The following is a 21,796-nucleotide window of genomic DNA, read 5'->3' as shown; positions in this document are numbered from 1 at the left end:
CAAATATTGCCATATATGCTAGGTTGTTGGTAAGCCTAACCAGAGAATACCACCAGTACCACTTCTGTCAATTCCAGCCATTGAAGAACCTTTCAGTCGAGAACTCATTGATTGCGTTGGACCTCTACGGAAGACCAAGACAGGAAAAGCGTATTTATTGACGATCATGTGTACATCCACTTGCTTTCCTGAGTCTATTCCGTTAAGAAAAATCAAAACACAAACTGTTCTCAAAGCTCTTATCACATTTTTGACTTTAATAGGACTTCCTAATTCTATACAGTCCGATCAAATTCAAAGTTCGTGTCTAGTTTATTTCAGCAGGTCGTTTACCAGTTAGGGATTGCTCAGTATAGGTCAAATGCTTATCATCCAGAATATCAAAGTGCTTTAGAATGGACATTTTCATCAAACATTTAAAAACATGATTAGAACTTTTTGTCTTCAATTTGACAGAGACTAGGATGATGGTGTTCACTTTTTATTTTATGCGGTCCGAGAGGCTGTTCAGAAATCCCTTGGTTTTAGTCCCTATGAGTTGTTTTTTTGGTCATACTGTAAAGGGATCTTTGAAAAAATGGCTTACTGAACACACTGACTTAAATCTTCTAGACTATGTATCTAGATTCAAGGAAAAATTGTATACTGCTTCTGAAATTGTTCAGAAAAACTTAAAAACTGTTCAGAATAAGATGAAAATATGGTATGATAAAGATGCCAGGGACATAATTTTTGAGCCTAGTGATAAGGTACTTGTATTTTACCAGTCCCTGGACATCCTTTACAGGCTAAATACTGTGGTCCTTATTCAATAGAGAGATTAATCAATGATTTGAATTATATTGTAAAAATCCAGGTCGGCGCAAACAAAAAAAAGTGTGTCACAATAATATGTTAAAACCATATTTTGAGCGTACTAATGAAGATGAGAGTAAACCAGTTGCCACTTTAGCCATGGTTAACTTGATGAACGATCATGACAAACCAGATACAATTGGACCATTATTTTGTTCTAAGACTATGGAAAAAACAGAAAGATTGAAAAATTCAGAAATTTTGTCAATTTCGACTCAAAACTTGCACATCTGACTTTTGATCATAGAGAAAAATTTAAAAACTTAGGTATTTTCTTTTAAAAACAAAACCAATGCTGTTTGTCATGATGTCTATGTAGGTGATGCTTCTCCAATTAAGCAACATCCTTACCGGCTCAATCCACTAAAAAGTTATCAAAGGTACCAGGATTATAATTTAGTACGCCAGACGCGCGTTTCGTCTACATAAGACTCATCAGTGATGCTCATATCAAAATATTATAAAGCCAAATAAGTAAAAAGTTGAAGAGCATTGAGGATCCAAAATTCCAAAAAGTTGTGCCAAATACGGTTAAGGTAATCTATGCCTGGGATAAGAAAATCCTTAGTTTTTCGAAAAATTCAAAGTTTTGTAAACGGGAAATTTACAAAAATGACCACATAATTGATATTCATGTCAACACCGAAGTGCTGACTACTGGGCTGGTGATACCCTCGGGGACGAAACGTCCACCAGCAGTGGCATCGACCCAGTGGTGTAAAAAGTTATCAAAGGTACCAGGATTATAATTTAGTACGCCAGACGCGCGTTTCGTCTACATAAGACTCATCAGTGATGCTCATATCAAAATATTATAACGCCAAATAAGTAAAAAGTTGAAGAGCATTGAGGATTCAAAATTCCAAAAAGTTGTGCCAAATACGGTTAAGGTAATCTATGCCTGGGATAAGAAAATCCTTAGTTTTTTGAAAAATTCAAAGTTTTGTAAACGGGAAATTTACAAAAATGACCACATAATTGATATTCATGTCAACACCGAAGTGCTGACTACTGGGCTGGTGATACCCTCGGGGACGAAACGTCCACCAGCAGTGGCATCGACCCAGTGGTGTAAAAAGTTAACAAAGGTACCAGGATTACAATTTAGTAAGCCAGACGCGCGTTTCGTCTACATAAGACTCATCAGTGACGCTCATATCAAAATATTATAAACCCAAATAAGTAAAAAGTTGAAGAGCATTGAGGATCCAAAATTCCAAAAAGTTGTGCCAAATACGGCTAAGTTAATCTATGTCTGGGATAAGAAAATCCCTAGTTTTTCGAAAAATTCAAAGTTTGTAAACGGGAAATTTACAAAAATGACCACATAATTGATATTCATGTCAACACCGAAGTGCTGACTACTGGGACTTGAATTTATGAGACAAGAATTTAAATATATGCTCAAGCTTGACAATGACATTATTGAGCCGAGTAACAGTAAATGGAGCTCTCCTTGTTTCCTTGTGCCCAAACCAGATAAAACCTTTCGTTTTACTGATTTCAAAAAAGTAAATTCAGTTTCAAAATTTGATTCCTATACGATTCCAAGTATAGACGAATGCATTGATAACATTGGACAAGCAACATTTGTGAGCAAATTTGATTTATTGGAATGTTACTGGTAGGTACCCTTGACACAGAAAACTCGTGAAATATCAGCTTTTGGCACACCAGACGGCTTATTTCCGTATGTTGTCATGTCGTTTGGTATGAAAAGTGCTCCATTTACATTTCAAAGAATGATCAATAATGTAATAAAATATTTAGATTGTTGTTATGCTTATATTGATGATCTTATTGTATGTAGGGATAGCTGGGAACAGCATTTAACACATGTATATGATTCTTTTGATAGATTGTTACAATAAAATTTAACTGTTAATCTTGGTATAAGTAAATTTTGTCAGGCCACTGTTGATTAATTATGGCATACAGTTGGCCAAGGTCAAGTGAAACCTATTATGGCTTGAGTGGATGCAATTACCAAATCTCCTCCGCTTACAATTAAAAAACAACTCATGGCATATTTAGGCATAATTAGATATTACAGGAAACTCCGTTCAAATTTTACTACTGTTGTTCAACCATTGACTCATCTTTTACGGAAATATTCTAAATTCCTCTGGTGTGATAATTGTCAAAACGCTTTAGAAAATAGCAAATAACTTTTCATTAGTAGTCCAGTTCTTATCACTCCAGACTTTGATACACAATTCAAACTTGTCGTTGACGCAAGTGATGTAGGAGTTGGAGCCGTTTAATATCAAGAGACAGATGATTATGTTGATAAACCCATATCATACTTTTTCAACAAAATTTGGTAAAAATTAAAAACATTATTCAACTATTGAAAAAGATGTCTTGCACTGTTGTCTGCACTTCAACATTTTGATGCATGTTTAAATCCCACTATGCATCCTATTCTTGTTTATACCTATCATAATTCTCTCACCTTCATACATAAAATGAGAAACAAGAACCAGAGGTTGACTAGGTGGAGTTTATTGTTACAGGAATATGATGTCGTTGTAAAACATATTAAAGGTAAAGATAATGTTATAGCTGATACTTTATCTAGATCTTATTAAACACTGTATACTATGTATTTTTGTATATGTTCCAGACCATATGAGTAATTGGACCGTACGCGTACGGTCCGGACCGTATACGTATACTCGTACGGTCCGACCATACGCGTACGGTCGGACCGTATGAGTATACGCGTACGGTCAAGCTGACGATACATGTTTCGGGATCATATGGGTTAAATTTAAACAAACATTTATGAAAAATCTTTGTTTTTAGTTAAACAAATTGTTATTATTACAATAAGATGGATAAAGTGAATAAGCGAACAATTGAAATTAATTATTTGCTTATTTGTATATCCGTGAATCCTATTTTGTTACTATGGCCCAAAGTGATACTGGCATCCACAAAGAACGTCATATTTTTTTCACATTAACATGGTTTTTTTTATGCATGTTCCTTTGTAAAGTTCCTAAATATACTAAAACTATCCTCCCACATTATGTTTACTTCTGATTACTTCAACGATTCCAATTATCATACTGGGCTGAATTACTGACATACTAAATACAGGAGGCTAACAGATAAAATAAGCGTGATTTTTCAAATAGTTAAAACATTAAAAGTTTTTATTTCAATTACTATTGAACTTTTTATATTAATTTGAGATTTAAGTCATGTTGATCTGTTATATAAATTTGTATCTGTTCCAGACCGTATGAGTATTTGGACCGTACGCGTACGGTCCGAACCGTATGAGTACTTTTTCAAAAGTACGCGTACGGTCTGAAACATATATTGTTCTTGTTACACTCAAACTTTTTTTAGGGAGATCTTATGATAATGTAATTATAATGTTTATTTTATCTTTTGGATTATTTGTTTTGTGTAGCTTTACAGTTGTTTTTATAATAATGTTATAACTGTGCAGTTTGGAAATCACTGGAACAATCATAGATACTGATGGAATGATTAGAACTTTCTATTTGACTTATATAATGATTCCAGAATGATCATAATCTACGATGTGTAATTTTAATTTCTACAGTCTTCTAGAATTTTCATTTCTACAGTTTTCTAGGACTTTCCCTTCTATGGTGTTTCAGAGGTTTCCGTGACAGCTATATATACCGAATAAAAAATTTGACAGACAGAAATTAATATATTTGGATTCTCAAACGATCTCTGGAGTTATTGGATTGACTCTTTTATTTATGTTAAGTACATCATACTAGATTGTGAACTTATTGGACATATCCCGTACAGTTGAGAGAAAAATTCCGGAGAAAGAAAAGACAAAGGATCGGACATATATTTTAACAGTTCAGTTGACATTTTGATTTGTATAATATTTCTTGTGTATAATATTTTTTCTTGGTTAAATTCATTATTGATTTGTGTCTTTTGTTGGCTACAATTTAAAGGTGATTTCTGGCCGTAACAGAAATTTGGGAACTCGTCTTGCATCTCTGGTTTGACAACGGAAGGCAAGTCAGGACCGGATAGTACTATGTAAGCCGAATTGGTGTCCATCTCATAGTACGCAAAGTCGGATCGGTCGATGTACACGTCCAAGAAGTCGTAGTAGAATTGGAGCATTCTCCAATTGGCGTACTGTAAGATGAAGTAACCAATCTGAATCGGAAAGGTGATGTCGAGTTTTTCTTTGGCTTTTTCGACCTCAAAGTACTCGTCCTTGTAGGCAATTCCCATTCTACTTTTGTTCAGAGCGATGATCTATTTGAATGCAGTGATATACTCTGGTAACTGGTTGCCGATGTATCCCAAGGGATACTTCTAATTGTATAGAACGACCAGGACGTTGGTGATCAGGTAGGGGTTTCACTTCGTATCGGTTCTTTGCCTTGAGATATTTTCAGTGACACTAAATCGTTCCAATCGGAGTCGCAGTCTGTTCAAATCTTTACGTCTTGAAATGTAGGCGGGGACGCTGGAATAGAGATTCGTTCGCATACGCTCGAAAGAGTGTAGATTTGCTGTACCTACTCCATCAGTTGTGGGACAGTAGAGTATGTTGGTCAGTGGGACGTTATACATGGAGGACATGGAACTTTACTGGTGATTCTCTAAAATGAGAGGTGCGTTGCTTTCGTATACTTTTTTCATTTTCTTCATTGTCGTCAACTTCCCATGATGCTTGATCATTTTGCCATAACCTGAGATTGAATGGCACCAGGCCCCGTCTTGTTATGTTCCCTCATGCTGTGCAGGTACTGTTGACGTCTGTCTGGAAATTGGGCAGTTCATCGACTACACCGACATTGACTGGTTCCCGGTTGTGGAGAGGTTGAATTGGGTCCTGGATTCGGTGAGTGTATATTCTGTCCGTTTGGGTTTGATGCTGCACTTGTACAAGGTTTCGAATAATTTGTAGATAACTGAAATTTAAATGTTTTATAAATGGGAGGTAACTATGAAGTATTAACTTGTTCCCTATGACATAATCGCATTTAAAAAACCTTATCTTTCAACCTGAAACAAAAACATAATATTTCGATCCTTTGATTTTTTTTTACAACTTAACCCCATGTATATTGCTTTTGAAATTTTGAAAATGAAATTGATCTCTTTTTTACAACTTAATCTTTCGACGAGATAAAACCAGGATATTTCGATCCTATATCTTTAAAACTTCGCTACATCTTTATTCCTTGAATATTTGCTAAAAATATAAATAATCTCATTTCGACAACTTAATCGTTCGACCTGATAAAACTCGATGTTCGTAATTTGGTTTTTGTACAACTTAATCCCTGAAATATCGTTTAAAATGCAATTAATCTCATTTTGACAACTAACTCGTTTGACCTAATAGAACATGTTAGGAAGATTTTTATCAACTTAATCCTTTGACAAATGCTTAAAATAATACTTTTAAACTGAATATACTATAATTTTAATATATTAAAATCAAAATTACCTGATATTTCTGTCGATGTTTCTTTAAAACTGGTTACTATTTGTATTTCTTCTCACAAAACGTAAACTGATTTTTTTTTCCCGAATGACGAGATGTGAAGTGAAGGTCACAGTCACTCTTTGTCTCGAAAGAGAGGCCATAGTATTTGCAAATGATGGTACATGCATTGGAGTGCTGCATGAAATTATCTTTTCTATTGAAATTTTTTCCACACTTCGCTAAGATGAACCTGTTTGTGTAAATAATTTTGCAGATTTTTCATTGGTCGAAATATGTGACATACGTCATACGTTCTTAATCGAATTAATTGGCCGCCTTCTTGGGCCTGTGGGCTTGTATATTTAGGTTTCATAGACCAGCTTACTACATGCTACTAAAAGCAGTTAAAAATAAAATACAATGAAATAATGATGTGCAAAAACATATCTTATATTAGCATACATGTTACTGTCTTTTTTCTAGATGAACCGTATATTTAGGTACTTGTCTCATCGACGTGTATAAACATGTTATTAGTCGCATCAGAATTATTCATTTCCTTTTCAATTTATAATCTGTTTTATTTTGGAAATTTATAAATTATTTATATACACAAATAAGAAAGTATAGTCACATAAATACATACTCGTATATTCAATACTTCTTATTCAATATTTTATGGTTTACATGTAAAAGATGACTATTAAAAGTACTGAAATCAATGTTCTTCGGGCGTAACATAAATCTGTTGATGGTCTACATTGATTATTCTGACAGTCGACAAACAGATTAGAGAATAACAGGGTGCTAAAATATGAAGAATATAGATAAGGAGTAAAAAATAGGCAATGAAGAAAATAGCCTTAAAAAGGAAAGAAGAGCCAAACCTATACGAATCCTCTTGTCATTGTTTTGTTCCCACTACCGCATTGCTTGTGATATCTATACATTCGAGTATATCAAATTTATATAATTTGAAAACATATCAAATTTATATAATTTGAAAACAAGGTATTAAAAAACCTAAGGGTGTACTATTTTGAATAGCTTTGCCATGCTATAATTTGTGTGATTTAGCCATATCTATCCAACTGATCAGAAACAATTTTACCGCACTAAGAATTTCAGAACAGAATATTAATGAGTCTGTTTTATAAACACAGATTTCCTTAAATTAACAGTGATATTTCAGCAGTGAAAGAGGCATCAAAATCTTTCCCTAAAGGATTTTACCAATTAGTTTGTCATTTTATACCATCATGTCTGCAAGTATTTTTAAAGCATTGTAAATGAACTCATCATAGATACCAGCATTAAAATTTTATATTTACCTCTGACGCGCATTTCGTCTACAAAAGACTCATCAGTGACGCTCGAATCAAAAATATTTAAAGGCCAAATAAGTAAAAAGTTAGGAGCATTTGAGGACCACAAATTCCTAAAAGTTTTACCAAATACAGCTAAGGTAATCTATTCCTGAGGTAGAAAAGCCTTTAGTAATTCATTTTTTTTTTTAATTTGATTAACAGTCAATTCATAATTATGAACATATCAATGATAACTCAAGTCAACACAGAAGTGCTGACTGCAAGGATCAAAAGATACGTATTTTGTACTGACAAGAAATAATGCTATTCCTTCTGAACAGCTTAAGTGGGTTAAAATTTTAGGTGAACAGAATCTGAACTGGAAAAAGATTTTCAGACTGCCTTTTGCTGTTACTAAAAATAGTAAATTACAGTGGTTGGAATATAGGATTAACCATTGTATTATTGCAACAAATCAGTATTTGGTTAAGATAAAATTGAGCGATGATCCGTTATGTACATTTTGTAAATCAGATAACGAGTCTATAGAACACCTATTTTGGAATTGCAATACTGTACAAAATATTGATATCTGGTTCCTTTCCGGTGGAATAAGTCTCCCAATGAATCAATTTAATTTTCTTTTTGGAGACTTATCCTAGATATTCCCCAATAACCCATACAACATGAATTTACTTTATATTAAACAATATGTGTATAATTCTAGATGCTTTAAAAAGAATCTCTCATTGCAAGCAATGATAATAAAGCTGAAAGATATGTATAAATTAGAAAGTATGATAGCTGTACAAAAAAGTCTCAATTAAGATGTATTTATAATAATGACATTGTATTTATCTTATATGTATTATAGTGTATGTATGTCATGTATATGTTGTAATTGTTGGGAAAAAAAAATCAAAAGTTAAAAAAAAGTCTGTTTTATAAAAGCTTTCTCTACCAGCTTATCAAAGTGCGTTGTTTGTTATACAGGTAACGACTAAGAAAACTGCCCTTTTTTCTTGCAAAAACAGTGTTTTATTCACTTCAACAGGTGGGTATACGTATAAGGATAGAAAAAAAAGTTTATATATGAAATGTATGAATTGTTACGCAGGTGATATAATGTACAAATTACATTGTAGACAAAACTTAAAGCAGAAAATAAGAGAACAATTAATGAATAAATGGTGTAATGCTTGCCTAACGTCAAGTGACACATATTTCATTGAAATTCAGGACGGACGAGAATGAATTAATAATCAATTCAATAGGTAGTTTTTTGTAAATGGGTTAATCTGGAGGTAGGGAGGGATAGATAAAAGGTCAATTTCCGCTGAATTTATTTTCCACCAGGGCCATTTTCAAAAAGTTTTTCCATCTTTATTTAAATTCATAGTATCACAGCCTGAAGTGTTAGTGTCAAGGTTCTAACAATAGTATGGCGTATTTCCAAACAAATCATCAAATAATAAAAACCAGAAGAAAGCCTATAACCGTAACTCTGACAGATTTCGGTGATGCTGAGTATTTATTCCCAAAATGTATATAAAGAACATGGTTAACCGAAACAAAACTCTGTTAGAAATAAAGCTATGTTCTATCTTTCCGATACTAATTCATTTTAGTAAGCGGTGTCTTTCGAAACACAATTTGACAAATACATGTAAAACTGGTTAATTTTTATAAGAATGACAGCAACATTTAGCACTGAATAAGATTTTGACTTTATAAACATATATTAAATTATGAAACAGTATTTTAGTATATAATATAGACTCCTAAAATATTCAATTTTGACGATATGAGTGAAACAAATACAGAGGATATTGGCCCTACTCATCAAGCAAATGACCAAGGACGGCATTTTATTCTTACGAGGGTTCGTCTACGGACTTACTGAGGAATTGTTAAGATGCGTGGTACTCCCCCTAACACGAGGCGTCGAATTCAATGTTCATGTAGTTATAAATATGGATTTTATTGATTGAAACAAAGCAATTTGAAATGTTATACCAGAAGAAAAGGTTAAAAAAAATCATTCTTATAAAAAAATGCCCCGTGTATCAAAAAAAATCTAACCCAAACGTTTTGACTGGGGTAAAGAAATATCGTAATCCCTTGAACTTCTCCAATTCCGGCAGTAAAATCCTAAAGGTTGTTAAAATGATGCGTCCGTTTGGACGTGCATAATTTATATAAATACGCAGCCAGTCGGATAGTGGATGAAAAATCTCATTCATCATGTAGGGAGGGTGCCAAGCTCTTTGTGCGTTAAAGAACCCTTGCAACAACCTTTTGAAGGATCAGTATCAAGTCAAAACTTCGGTCATCATCCAACATAACCATCCTCATTTTCTCTCAGAATGTCAAATTTTACGCCCAATCCCTATCTTGCAGAGCCTTCCTATTATATTAATTGTGTTTCGTCCTTTATAATCACACATGCAATGATTGCCATTCGACTTTAAACAAACAACAATCAATCAATCCAAACAGATCCGTCTAAAAAAGTCAAAAGTTATTGGTATACACATCTGAAAGCAAACATGTTTTATTTCCTTGTACCATAATGTGCAAATATTTGAGATTTTAGTTCTTCTAATATAAACAAAAAAAAAACAATAAAGCTCTTACCAGAAGAATACGTTTTACAACATGTATACGTAGAAAAACAGCCACCATGTGTCCAACAACATCCACTGACAGATGCAATGATCAAAATTGGCATCACAAAAAGTATCTGAAATCCGTTCATGGTTCCTGTGATAAGAAGTCTACACATCCGATCACAAGATATTCTTTGGCCCTCTTATACCGGGATTTGGTATTGATTGAACATTCACGTGATTATCTCATACCCAATCATTCTTACATATTGAAACTAAAGTTTGCAAGGTTTTTAAATCTTATCTAAATAATTCATTACAAATTATGATATTCATTGTACACCGCTTGGTTTTAATAATGCAACTATTTCGTACTGGTTTTTCTATACTTTAAAGATACTTCCGACTTGCTATATTGATTTAAATTATTTTTGAATATATAACATTTGGTTACTTTTAGAAGTCAGACATATCCATTTTCCAACATGTCAGAACATCCACCAAAAGTAAATAAATACCAATTGTGGAAAGAACATAAAAAAAAAAACACTTATGTGTAATCTAGGCACAAAGAATTGCAAATGTTGAAGCATTTCTGTTTAGTTTTCCGATATGTATATTCTCTTTGTCAAAAACAAACAGGAAAGGTAACTTGTCTAAAAGGCAGTCGTCTGCTTAAGATATGATATCGTCACTTCTAGTCTTAAAGCCCTGTGCTTGAAATCTGAATTCGTGTGCTCGAAATTAGTTTTATACTCAAAATAGAGTTTGTCGCTTGTCCCAAGTCAGGAGCCTCTGGCCTTTGTTAGTCTTGTATTATTTTAATTTTAGTTTCTTGTGTACAATTTGGAAATTAGTATGGCGTTCATTATCACTGAACTAGTATATATTTGTTTGGGGGCCAGCTGAAGGACGCCTCCGGGTGCGGGAATTTCTCGCTACATTGAAGACCTGTTGGTGACCTTCTGCTGTTTTTTTCTATGGTCGAGTTGTTGTCTCTTTGACACATTCCCCATTTCCATTCTCAATTTTATTGTGAAGTCCAAATAGCTCAGTATTCAAAATGTATCATTGGGATTCTTTAGCAAACATAAACAAAGTACCGGTAGAAACTCCACCTCAATGACCGAGTTCCTATGCAACAAAAGAATTTTTTACGCAACCATTCGTTAATAGTTGCACATGTACCGATAAGGTACAGTGTGACATTCCAGCAGCTTAGAACAAATTATATACTGAAGTATTGTAAAGCTAGGAAGTAACTAAACATTAAAAAAAAACATACTTATGAACACTCGCTGTTCAAATTAAAAAGGATTTAAGTGACAGAGAATAAACAAAACCACCAGGACTAAGAAATTAGTTAGCACCGTCCAAAATTTGTTTCTTTTTCTTTGTGTGCGATGTGGTGTTGATAGTGGATACACTTTATCTAGCGGCTTGGATGTTTTATCTCACGCGCAGAGCTATGTAGTGCATAGCTTTAAATTTCGATTTTAGTTCACTTACACCGCGAATACGGTGGTTCGAATATACGTCGCGCTACTTGTGTATCCGTTTTATCTAAGTATGACTAATAGGCCCTACTCATGTCAAGTTCAATATAAACAAAGGAGATGTGATATAATTCCCTATGAGATGACTTTCCACCAGAGTTCAAATGAAACGAGAGTAAGCAATTATTGGTCACCGTACAGTCTTAAACACTAATCAAAACCCATACCGTATAGTCAGTTATAATAATAAAAAAAACGACAACACAAAATGTGAAACAATTCAAACGAGAAAAACTGAGTGCCTGATTTACCACAATACAACAAACGAAAAACGAAACCACACCAACAGAACAGACATAAACCAACGACAACCATTGAATTACTGGTTCTTTACTTTGGATAGACACAAAACGAATGTGGGGGTGTTAAACATGTTTCTCGCATAAAACTTTGTAAAGGAAGCTTCGACGCCAATAAACTGATCAACCACATTTGAAGTTAAATCACGTAAAAATGCACAACCAGCGGATGGTAAAAGAATGATTTCATATAAGTATCAATATCTAGGTAATGTTGAACGTGCCACATCAGCGCTTCAAAATATTTGCATTGATATATTACCCCATTTGGACAATGTGTCGGTATGGACCATTGCTTATCCAGTAGGTTTGAATATTATTCACAGATATCCGATTATCACAATTTAAACCACATTTAGATGTTATGTCAACATGACCAAACGTATTTAATTTTACTTTTTATCTCAGTTATAAGTTAAAATTTGCCGCAAAATAGCTAAGTTCAAAAATCTTTGTAAAATTTGGTTAAAATTCAACCCTTATTATAACTGAAAAAAATCAAACTTTACATGCATACCATAATATGGTATAAACTAAAATATACATTGAAATTAAAAGGGGGTTAAGTCAATCAATACGCCATTCAGATACCAAAGTCCCCTTTACAATGTAAATATTGACAATTTTATTGGACTTCAACTTCATCAAAAACTACCTTGACCAAAAACGTTAACTTCAAGCGGAACAGACGGACGGAAGAACGAACAGATGCACAGACCAGAAAACATATGCCAATAAATGGAAAATTAAAGAATCATTTTTGCCTTATCTGTTCAAACCAAAATACAAATTGAATCGGTGATTCTTCACCCATTAACCCACATTTTTTTTCATGTTTCTTGTAAATTGGAGATAACTGCAATTTTCGAAAAAATAGGAAATATCATGTCCAGTATTTGAGAAAGAGACCTAAACAGTAAAACTCAACCAAGATTGGAAGGTAGTTCTAAATTCGGGTAAACAAATATCAAAGGAACATGCTAAAGTCTATCAAGCTTCTGGTTTTAAACTTTTGAAAAAGTGAGATATGTCATCTTTGATTTGGTGACACGCACTTTTCCATTTACATCCTCCTCTTTCAGAACATCTTCTATTCCTTGGCGTCCATCTCTCGCATATGAAATGCGTAAATGAGAAAATGACATGCCACTTGCTGACATTACATTTGCAGTTCTTGATGTGATTACTTTCTTCTCTGTAAGAGGTGTCAAAATAGGGGAAAGCAGTTCCGTTTTCTGGTTGTGGTTAATCTCCTTGCAGCTGAATCAAAGGAAAACTATGACAATTGTTTTGCTTCTGTTGATGGAGCCAAGTGATGGAAAAGACGACTCAAAGCAACAACATCCTCCATCGAATCATGACCGTCAGATGTTTCATTTAATACTGCATTGTACAAATTTGATTGTAAATATGAGGAAAATTCATTCATAAAAGAACAATTATTTAAAACACAAAATAGCACTGGTATGTTGTATGATTTGATATTATGACCAATAATGACGTTTTCCTTGTACTGCAATAAAAATGGTAGAAATAGCTTCAATGCCTCTTTGATGCTAACAAATTTTACTTCCTTGACATGGCAAAACATCTTGCTTCCTTCAACTTTAATCCCTGTTATTTCCTGTGCCTTAGGTGGTATCGGCTATTTGGAAGTACATATGTATTGATGGAAGCTTTGAATCCCACACGGTATTGTCGAGCAACCCTACGTATTCAACAATCTTTCTATAAACGTTTCAGTTTAGCAAGAATTTCGAAATTTCGTATTTAATTAATCGAGATTCACTCCGTCATTCATGATGGTCATGAATCGGAATGTTTTTATGTTTTTGTTTTTGTTCTTGTTCTTGTTCTTGGTTTTGTTTTTCTGTTTTTCTGTTTTTGTTTTTATTGTGTGTTTTTTTTTGTATGTCTTTTGTCTTTTGTCTTTTTTTTTTTGGTGTCTTTTTATGATATTTTTTGTGGGGAGGATGGGGGTCGTTAGGGTTTCTCCTTTAAGACAGCTTAATTTTTTTTTTCAATTTGAGTTATCGAGTGGCACTTTCAGTATTTTTCATTTTTAGTAACAATGGACGTCATTATTTTTGAAATATTTTCTATATTTCTTAAGAGATTGAACTTTGAAAGAACATATATGTCAACATAGAATTTCCAAAATAAAAAAAAATAAAAAAATAAAGATATAATAAAAACAACGTTTTTGACTTGGTACAGTTTAAAGAGTGTAAATTAGACCTGTATATAGGTTATACATGTAGTTGTCAATAAACAAAAATAACTATTGTATGTTAAAGTCATTTAATTCTTGCTTTTTTATTATTATATTTAATCAAGTAATAAAATGTATCCGATTTTATATAGAGATTATAGACTTGTAGCATGTGTTAATTAGTCTTTATTAAATTAAGTTCAGGTTTATATTTCATTAAGAGGTTGGTGCATATTTGCTGCATATGTGATGGCAATTTAGGTCAAACAAAAAAATTATGAAAGTAGGTTCAATTCTTGGTGCATAGTTGGCAGCAGTGGATATATAAGGGCCCTATGTTTCAGTCTTGACGGTAATTGAAGAAGACAAGGGAACGATACACTATAAAATGTTAAAAAGTTGCGAGATAAAGAATTGGAGAATACGTCAAGTTAAGAAGGTTATATGAAAGTGACTATGACATGAATATGTTTTAATAAAGTAGAGACGTCTACTGTTCGTATAAAAGGTTACTGGGAACAATATTTGTTTGTGTTTGATTCATAACTGTCCGTAACTGGAAGTTGTTGTTTCAGGAATATGGTGTAATGAAGTAGAGACGTCTACTGTTGGTAACTTATTGTAACTGGGATATATATTTATATACAATTCATAGCTTGCCGTAACTAGAAGTATTTGTTACCGGAATATGCTGTAATGAAATAGAGACGTCTATTGTTCGTAACTTATGGTAACTGTGCTTTTATAGTTTTGTATACGATTCATAGATTGTCGTACCGGTAAGTATATGTTTCAGGAATATGATTTAATGAAGTAGAGACTTTGACTGTTTGTAACTTAGGGTTACTGGAATCAATATTTGTGTGTGTTAGATTAATAACTTGCCGAACCTGGAAGTCTATGTTTCATGATTATGCTGAGTACATTTACTAATAGTAAACTGATAGTTTATGTAAATTATCTTGTCTACAAATGCCATACTGTAAAACCCCCAGTTGTACATATCAACTTGATGTGGACTTGTGTAATGTATGGCTGTACATATAAAAAAAAGAAGATGTGGTATGATTGCCAATGAGACAACATGCTTGGATTAGACAAATATCATTTTAGAAATATGAATTTATGTTTTGCAAGAAATTAACTAACATTAGATGCATCACTTCGTCCGTCGATCTACTCTAGCCTGATGTTTAATGCATACTCAGCTGCCTCTAAAACAATATGTGGCGGGTCGGTACTATTCTATTGAGAAATTAAACCTTCCCTTTCTACTCTCAATAAAAAAGTAATTTCGAACCTGGCAATGTTTAAATATTATACCTAAATAAATCCTTATTAAAAATTATATCCTCTATTGAATAATGTGCTTCTATTCACTGACTTCTTTTAATGCTTTAAAAAAGGCTTTTCATATCTGAAGGTCATTCAATCAAACAATTAGAATATTTAATAAAATAATGACAGACTTTATGGTAAAGTTTTTGAAAAGATAGTCTGGAATTATTAGTCTTATTAAAGCAATCTTAATTAAAATTTGACGGAACCATAGTTTGTACTTGCATTGTATTCAATACTGTTATGTTATCTGAATATTTTAGAACACCATTTACAATGATTAAATTGTATAGATAACAAGGATTGTTTATATCAATGTTGTCTCGTTAAACTCAAACTGTAATCTCTCTTTTCGATTAGTTTTTATAGAATCAATAAATTACATATTGCATACTTATAATTACACAAAACCAATCCCTTGTAGTCTGTTAAAAATTGAATAAACCCTGTTAGATACAGAAAAACATCGAATCCATAAAATATTTACATGTCTTTAAATAATATTTGCATGCATGTTTTTATAAGTGACAATGTTTTTGATACAATACCAGCGGTAGAAACATAAAGAAAATAATGTAATGCACCCACCGAACACACGGTTAAATTATATATCATTGAAAAGACAAAATTGTTAAATTTCATATTAATGATGCCGTAAGCATCAGAAGTGGTTTGAATTTTGCATAATTGAGGTCAAAGTTCAAAAATTGAATATCACAAAATTTTGTCTTTACTGTCAATTTTGGGCTAAGCTTAGGACTATTAAACAAATTAAACAATCAGGGGACAATATTTTATTCAACATATATGTAGCCTGTTAGAAATACTTTTTTTTTTTAATACGTCATTTTATAACGTTAAAATTGACGTTTTTCTTTATACGATATATCTTATTTATTTCTGACTTCATTTTGTTTCCATACAAGGATGACCTTGAATTTTGGGAATATTTTTTTCCATAAAAAATACATTTTAAACACTACTTGCTACTATGCAAAAGTTTATAATCAGGTAAAGGAGGGATTAAAGTTAATTTCATTGATTTCAGTTGCAATGGTCATGATGGTTATTTTAGTAAATTTTGGACATTTTTTTTGCAGACAAAAGCTGTCATCAATATTTTTGTTGTACAATCAAAATGTATTCATATAAGGTTTATGAAATATATTAGTATCATATTAACGTTGTTTTACTTTTTTTAACATCCGGAATGGCCGATCTCGTCCTATCATAATAAACGGAATTAGCTTCAGAGTCAATGTAGACTAAACGTATATATAATATATATATATATATATATATAATAAAAACTATAACACAAATTCCCATACGTTTCGGCCATTACGGCCTTCTTCATTGGAATAAATTACAACATGTTGTAATTTATTCCAATGAAGAAGGCTGTAATGGCCGAAACGTATGGGAATTTGTGTTATAGTTTTTATTATACAATCATTCAGAGACTTTACATATATATATATAAATATATATAAATAACAACAGAAAAAGTGGACAATAACTAAAGACAAAACAAGTTTATATATGAATTAGCATTTTTAAGACGTAAATAGGTCAGGTAATCAAGCATCATTGTCATCATCATCAATATCTGGCAGGTGTGTATTGATATTTTTACAAGGGTCTGATGCTTGACATTGACAAAGTTCAGTACAGGACAAATTCTGTTCAAAACACACACAACTTTTACTGCAAATTGATTTTCCTTTGCATGTGCACACCAAATCTTGAAGGAAATCAGCTGACATTTGACCTTCAAAAAAGACAGGTTCAAAACCACACTTTCCGTCTTTCCTACCAAACTGTAGAGGCAATCCAATGGCATACTTGGCGATGTGTGCAGTCATCCAGACTTTTGTTTGGAAAGAAGACCTAAGGACGTACTATTTAAAAGATGCTTCACTAGGAGGGAGTCAGACCAAGCTAGAATCTTTACATGTGGCTAATTCAACCCAAAAACTGTTCAGATTAATATGGCAGCGTTTGGAATTTCTTTCGGATCATAAAGCCTACTTCTTCTTGTGTACTTGACAATTCACTGCAATCTGATATACCTTTGGGACTTATTACTTTCACTATTTCTTGATTGGGCAATGATCCAGCAAGGTACAGTTTTTGTCCCTCCATTAGACAACTATTTTCTTTCATATATTGCACAGTGAATTCACCAAGAAACTTTATAAGTTACTGCTTGTTTTCACCTGAACTAAGATTTTTTTACCAGTCGGGAATGATTCTTCCTTCGATTACTTGAAATACCTTTGGATTGAAAAAAAGACTTTGATCGACGTTCGTTTAGAGCTTTTAATTGAATTTTGGATGTCATATCTATCAAAAATGTCAGCAACCACTGAAGCATATTGAAAGCAAGCAACATGATTGCGGACAAAATCTAATGCCAATTCACCAAATGTTTTAAACCTTTTTACATTGACAGATTGCAACAATGCCATGCAATCTTTTATATGGGTGGTTCGAGATATCTCGAATATTGGAAGGATTTGACAGACTACTACATCCTGTTCCAGTATGTGAGCTAAATCAGCCTTGCAATTCTTCCGCATTGTACCATCGTCATGGAAAATGGGATAGGGCCAATTGGATAGAATAGAACTTTTTCAACTGTTAGATCCTCTCGACTATTTGCTAAAGCCAGAGCACGTCTAAAAACTAATTCTGGGTTGAGAATGAGATGCACATTAACTGTGTCACCAGAACGACATTTTAGTTTAGTTTTTTTTCGTCATATCCTCTAAAGACTTTAGTTTGGATCTTGCTATCGGGTTATATAAATTTCGAGACGGCCCATTCGAAGACAAAGAACCATCAACAAACGATTTAACCCTTTGTGTGCCCTCATCAATAGAATTCAATAAAGAATCTTGAACTTCTTTAGATGCGTGCATCCCAGTGGAAATGTTTATGAGAGGAACTGGATGTAAAGTTACCTCAACAGGATCTGTCATTTTGTTGATGATATGATCTCTAAAATCACTAACCTGTTGATTATCTCTTGTCATTGCTGCTTATTTTTTCCTCGTGAGATAAATCACTCTCTATGGACAAGCCAGCTCTGTCGCGCATTTCTGAACCGAAATGACCGAGAAAATGTCTCGTTAATGTCCATCTAATCAAATCAGATTTTTTGCAGGTTAACCCAACAATCCCCTATGCCCTTTAGAAACTTTTATGATGGTTTTTTTTGTTGGCCATGTCACTAACAATACCGTTAAAAGTTCCTTTTTTTTGGTGAATTATAAATTCATCAGAATCAAATGCTGATTGGACTTTATGATTGATATCAAGCATATCAAGAATATAAACCGGGGTCCCTCTGGAGTAATTTGCTCTGTTGGTAATACAGAAGTATGACAGCATATCAGTAGTACTATGTAAATGCAATGACCACAAACCCTCCCGTCCTGCACGAATGTTTTGGAGCATTACCTCAACCGCGTTCAGGAACATATCCCAGTACTTAAATGTCAGGGACTCGAGATATCCCCAGTTCCTGAATCTAACTTTTAATGGTAATAAATGGGTGGTATACAGAAGCGTTAGCTCGTTAAGTACATCTTTGTGATATTCCGATTCATCTGAAAACTTTGCTTGACATTTGGACAGCATAACCCATACATCCTTTGGTATTGCATCAAAACCATCATTTTCCTCACACCATCTGAAAAATAAAGCAAATCATAACAGTCGTAATGCTTCATATACGAGTGTTAAACCCTAAACTGATCGGTTAAACTGTTTCACCAAGAGCATCTGGTCAACAATGCATCCGGCATAAACACCAGAATCAACCATAAGATTGCGAAGACCTTCATCTGCCCACAATTTGCCAATACAAGCTATAAAACAAGAAAGTGTGTGAAATCCACCAAGCCTCAACATATGGGATTGAAAAACTTCCGGCATTGATCATTTCACTTGCTGTGATACTGCGTAAAGTTGTTGATCAAACGTCTGTATTGCAAAGTCCTGTACTACTTCTTTTGACATGTCCATACATTTCTTCATTGTTGTATAAATAGTTCGCATGTAGCTTGGCTTCGAGTCAACAACTGGTGCATATGTAACAAATGTCCGACAAGGAAGTGATTCTGAGACTAGGCCATTAAACCCAGTCCAGAAAGGGATTGCTTGTTTAATTTGTTTTAGAAGTTCCATTGGAATTTTAATTACTTCTCTGAACAGAAGTCGCAGCAAAACCCAAACGAAGTCTAAAGAAGCTTCACAATTTTCTAAACCAGATTGTATGTCGCTATATGCATTCTCATGACGGGGAGGCTCAGGACGCTCTTTTGGCTTGTTGAATGGTACACAGTGTATCAAAGAAATTGTCTGCTCGCCGACTGGTAGAGATTTTTCCTACCATCGTTTAGTTTTTACCTGTTAAGCATGTACAACGCTTGAATCTGTCATTTCTGACTGCAGTTGGAAAACAGCTCAAGCCATAGAATGGAAAGTATCCTTGCCATCCACCATTTCTGTGTTAATGTCAATGTTATCTGATCCTTCCTGGATAAGACAACCAGTAGACGACAGCGGAACAATACCGTTTGGAACATACACGCCATTGTTATCCTATCAATTGCATGACTTAATACGCTTGATAGGTATCGCCTAACCTCAACATACGAACTGCAAAACCCATGAGCATGTAATGTTTCAACTAATTGTTTTGATCCAAACTTGTGATACAATTGTAACGCAAGACCAATTAGAAATGAAGTAATTACATTAGCACTCATTAAAATTATGCTTTCTGTAAGCGACATGCATTTTCGCATTTTTTCTACGGTAAACTTGGGAAAGGAAATAGGGAATGTGTCAAAGCGACAACAACCCAACTATAGAGCAGGCAACAGCCGAAGGTTACCAATGGGTCTTCAATGTAGAGAATTCCCGCACCCGGAGGCGTCCTTCAGCTGGTCCCTTAAAAAATATGCATACTAGTTCAGTGATAATGGACGTCATATTAAACTCCGAATTATACACAAGAAACTAAAATAAAAATAATACAATACTAACAGAGGCCAGAGGCTCCTGACTTGGGACAGGCGCAAAATTGGGGTGAGGTTACAGATGTTTATTAGATCTCAACCCTATAGATATAGAACATGATATTTGAGTTACCCTGGGCTTGTTGTGGTTGTATAACAATTGAATCGCGGTAATAATTCATTAATCTATTTTGCAATTTATCTGTTGTGTATTTGTCGGCATAGTCCTCTGGAAGCAAAAAACGAAATTTCTCAAGTAAGGTGGACATCATAAAATCCTTATGCTTTACCATCAGGTTTGAATTAATTTCCGATACCAACTTCACAAATGCAGTATCGTGGTCAGAAGATTCTGCTTTTACTTTTTGGGGTGTTTTCAGTAGAAATTTTACAAAACCAGATTCTGCCATAGGAAATTTTACTTAATAGCAGTATCAGAAAAGACACGATTTTAATATAGTTGCTACACAAAACAAATATATGGAAATACTCGAATTCTAATTTGGGAGTAAAGAGCAATAAGTTCGTTAAACTATAATATATATGTTTTAACAAACAACATACATGTCTTCAGCTAGTGCATGCGTGTTTTGGTGAAAACATCAATGCATGTGCTGACTAAAATTAGAATTGATCTATTGCTTGATATATTGTAAACACTCAGTTGATCTCGTTTACGTTTATCAAATATTTGACATATTTACCTATTATGTCTGTTTGTTTTGCTCACATATTGTTGTCAGTATAATGGAATTTTACACGACTGTCATACAGATCACTCCCAGGTTTTGGTGGGGTTTGTGTTGCTCAGTCTTTAGTTTTCTTTGTTGTGTTTTATGAACTATTGTTTGTCTGTTGTTCTTTTTGTTTTTTGTAGCCATGGTGGTGTTGTCAGTGTATTTTCGACTAATGAGTTTGAATGTCCCTTGGATATCTTTTGCCTCTCTCTCATACAAGTGGTTGGTTGAGCTTGCTTTAACACTCGGTTTAATCCACCATTTGCATCATTTTCTACATCAAGGAATTCCTACACCAAGTCAGGCATATGACAGGTGTTTTCAATTCTTTTCACGTGTGTCAGCGTTTGATTTTGCCATTTGTGAAGGGAATTTACGTTTTGAATTTTCCTTGGAGTTCA

At 33.6% G+C, this 21,796-nt stretch overlaps 1 protein-coding gene across 1 annotated transcript in view; it reads right to left on the bottom strand.

Annotated features, from left to right (window-relative positions):
* Nucleotides 1-10,415, bottom strand: part of LOC143079799 (von Willebrand factor D and EGF domain-containing protein-like) — a 56,154-nt gene extending 45,739 nt beyond the window's left edge. Inside the window, exon 1 of the mRNA XM_076255388.1 lies at nt 10,252-10,415. Coding sequence (XP_076111503.1) covers nt 10,252-10,399 — 148 coding nt within the window. The 5' untranslated portion in view covers nt 10,400-10,415. The remainder of the gene's footprint in view (nt 1-10,251) is intronic.
* Nucleotides 10,416-21,796: the final 11,381 nt, after the last annotated feature.

Source organism: Mytilus galloprovincialis, chromosome 6 (assembly GCF_965363235.1).
Source record: "Mytilus galloprovincialis chromosome 6, xbMytGall1.hap1.1, whole genome shotgun sequence".
NCBI classification, from domain to species: domain Eukaryota; kingdom Metazoa; phylum Mollusca; class Bivalvia; order Mytilida; family Mytilidae; genus Mytilus; species Mytilus galloprovincialis.
The sequence above is the reverse complement of the archived record's forward strand: the minus strand, read 5'-3'. Positions and strand labels throughout refer to the sequence as shown.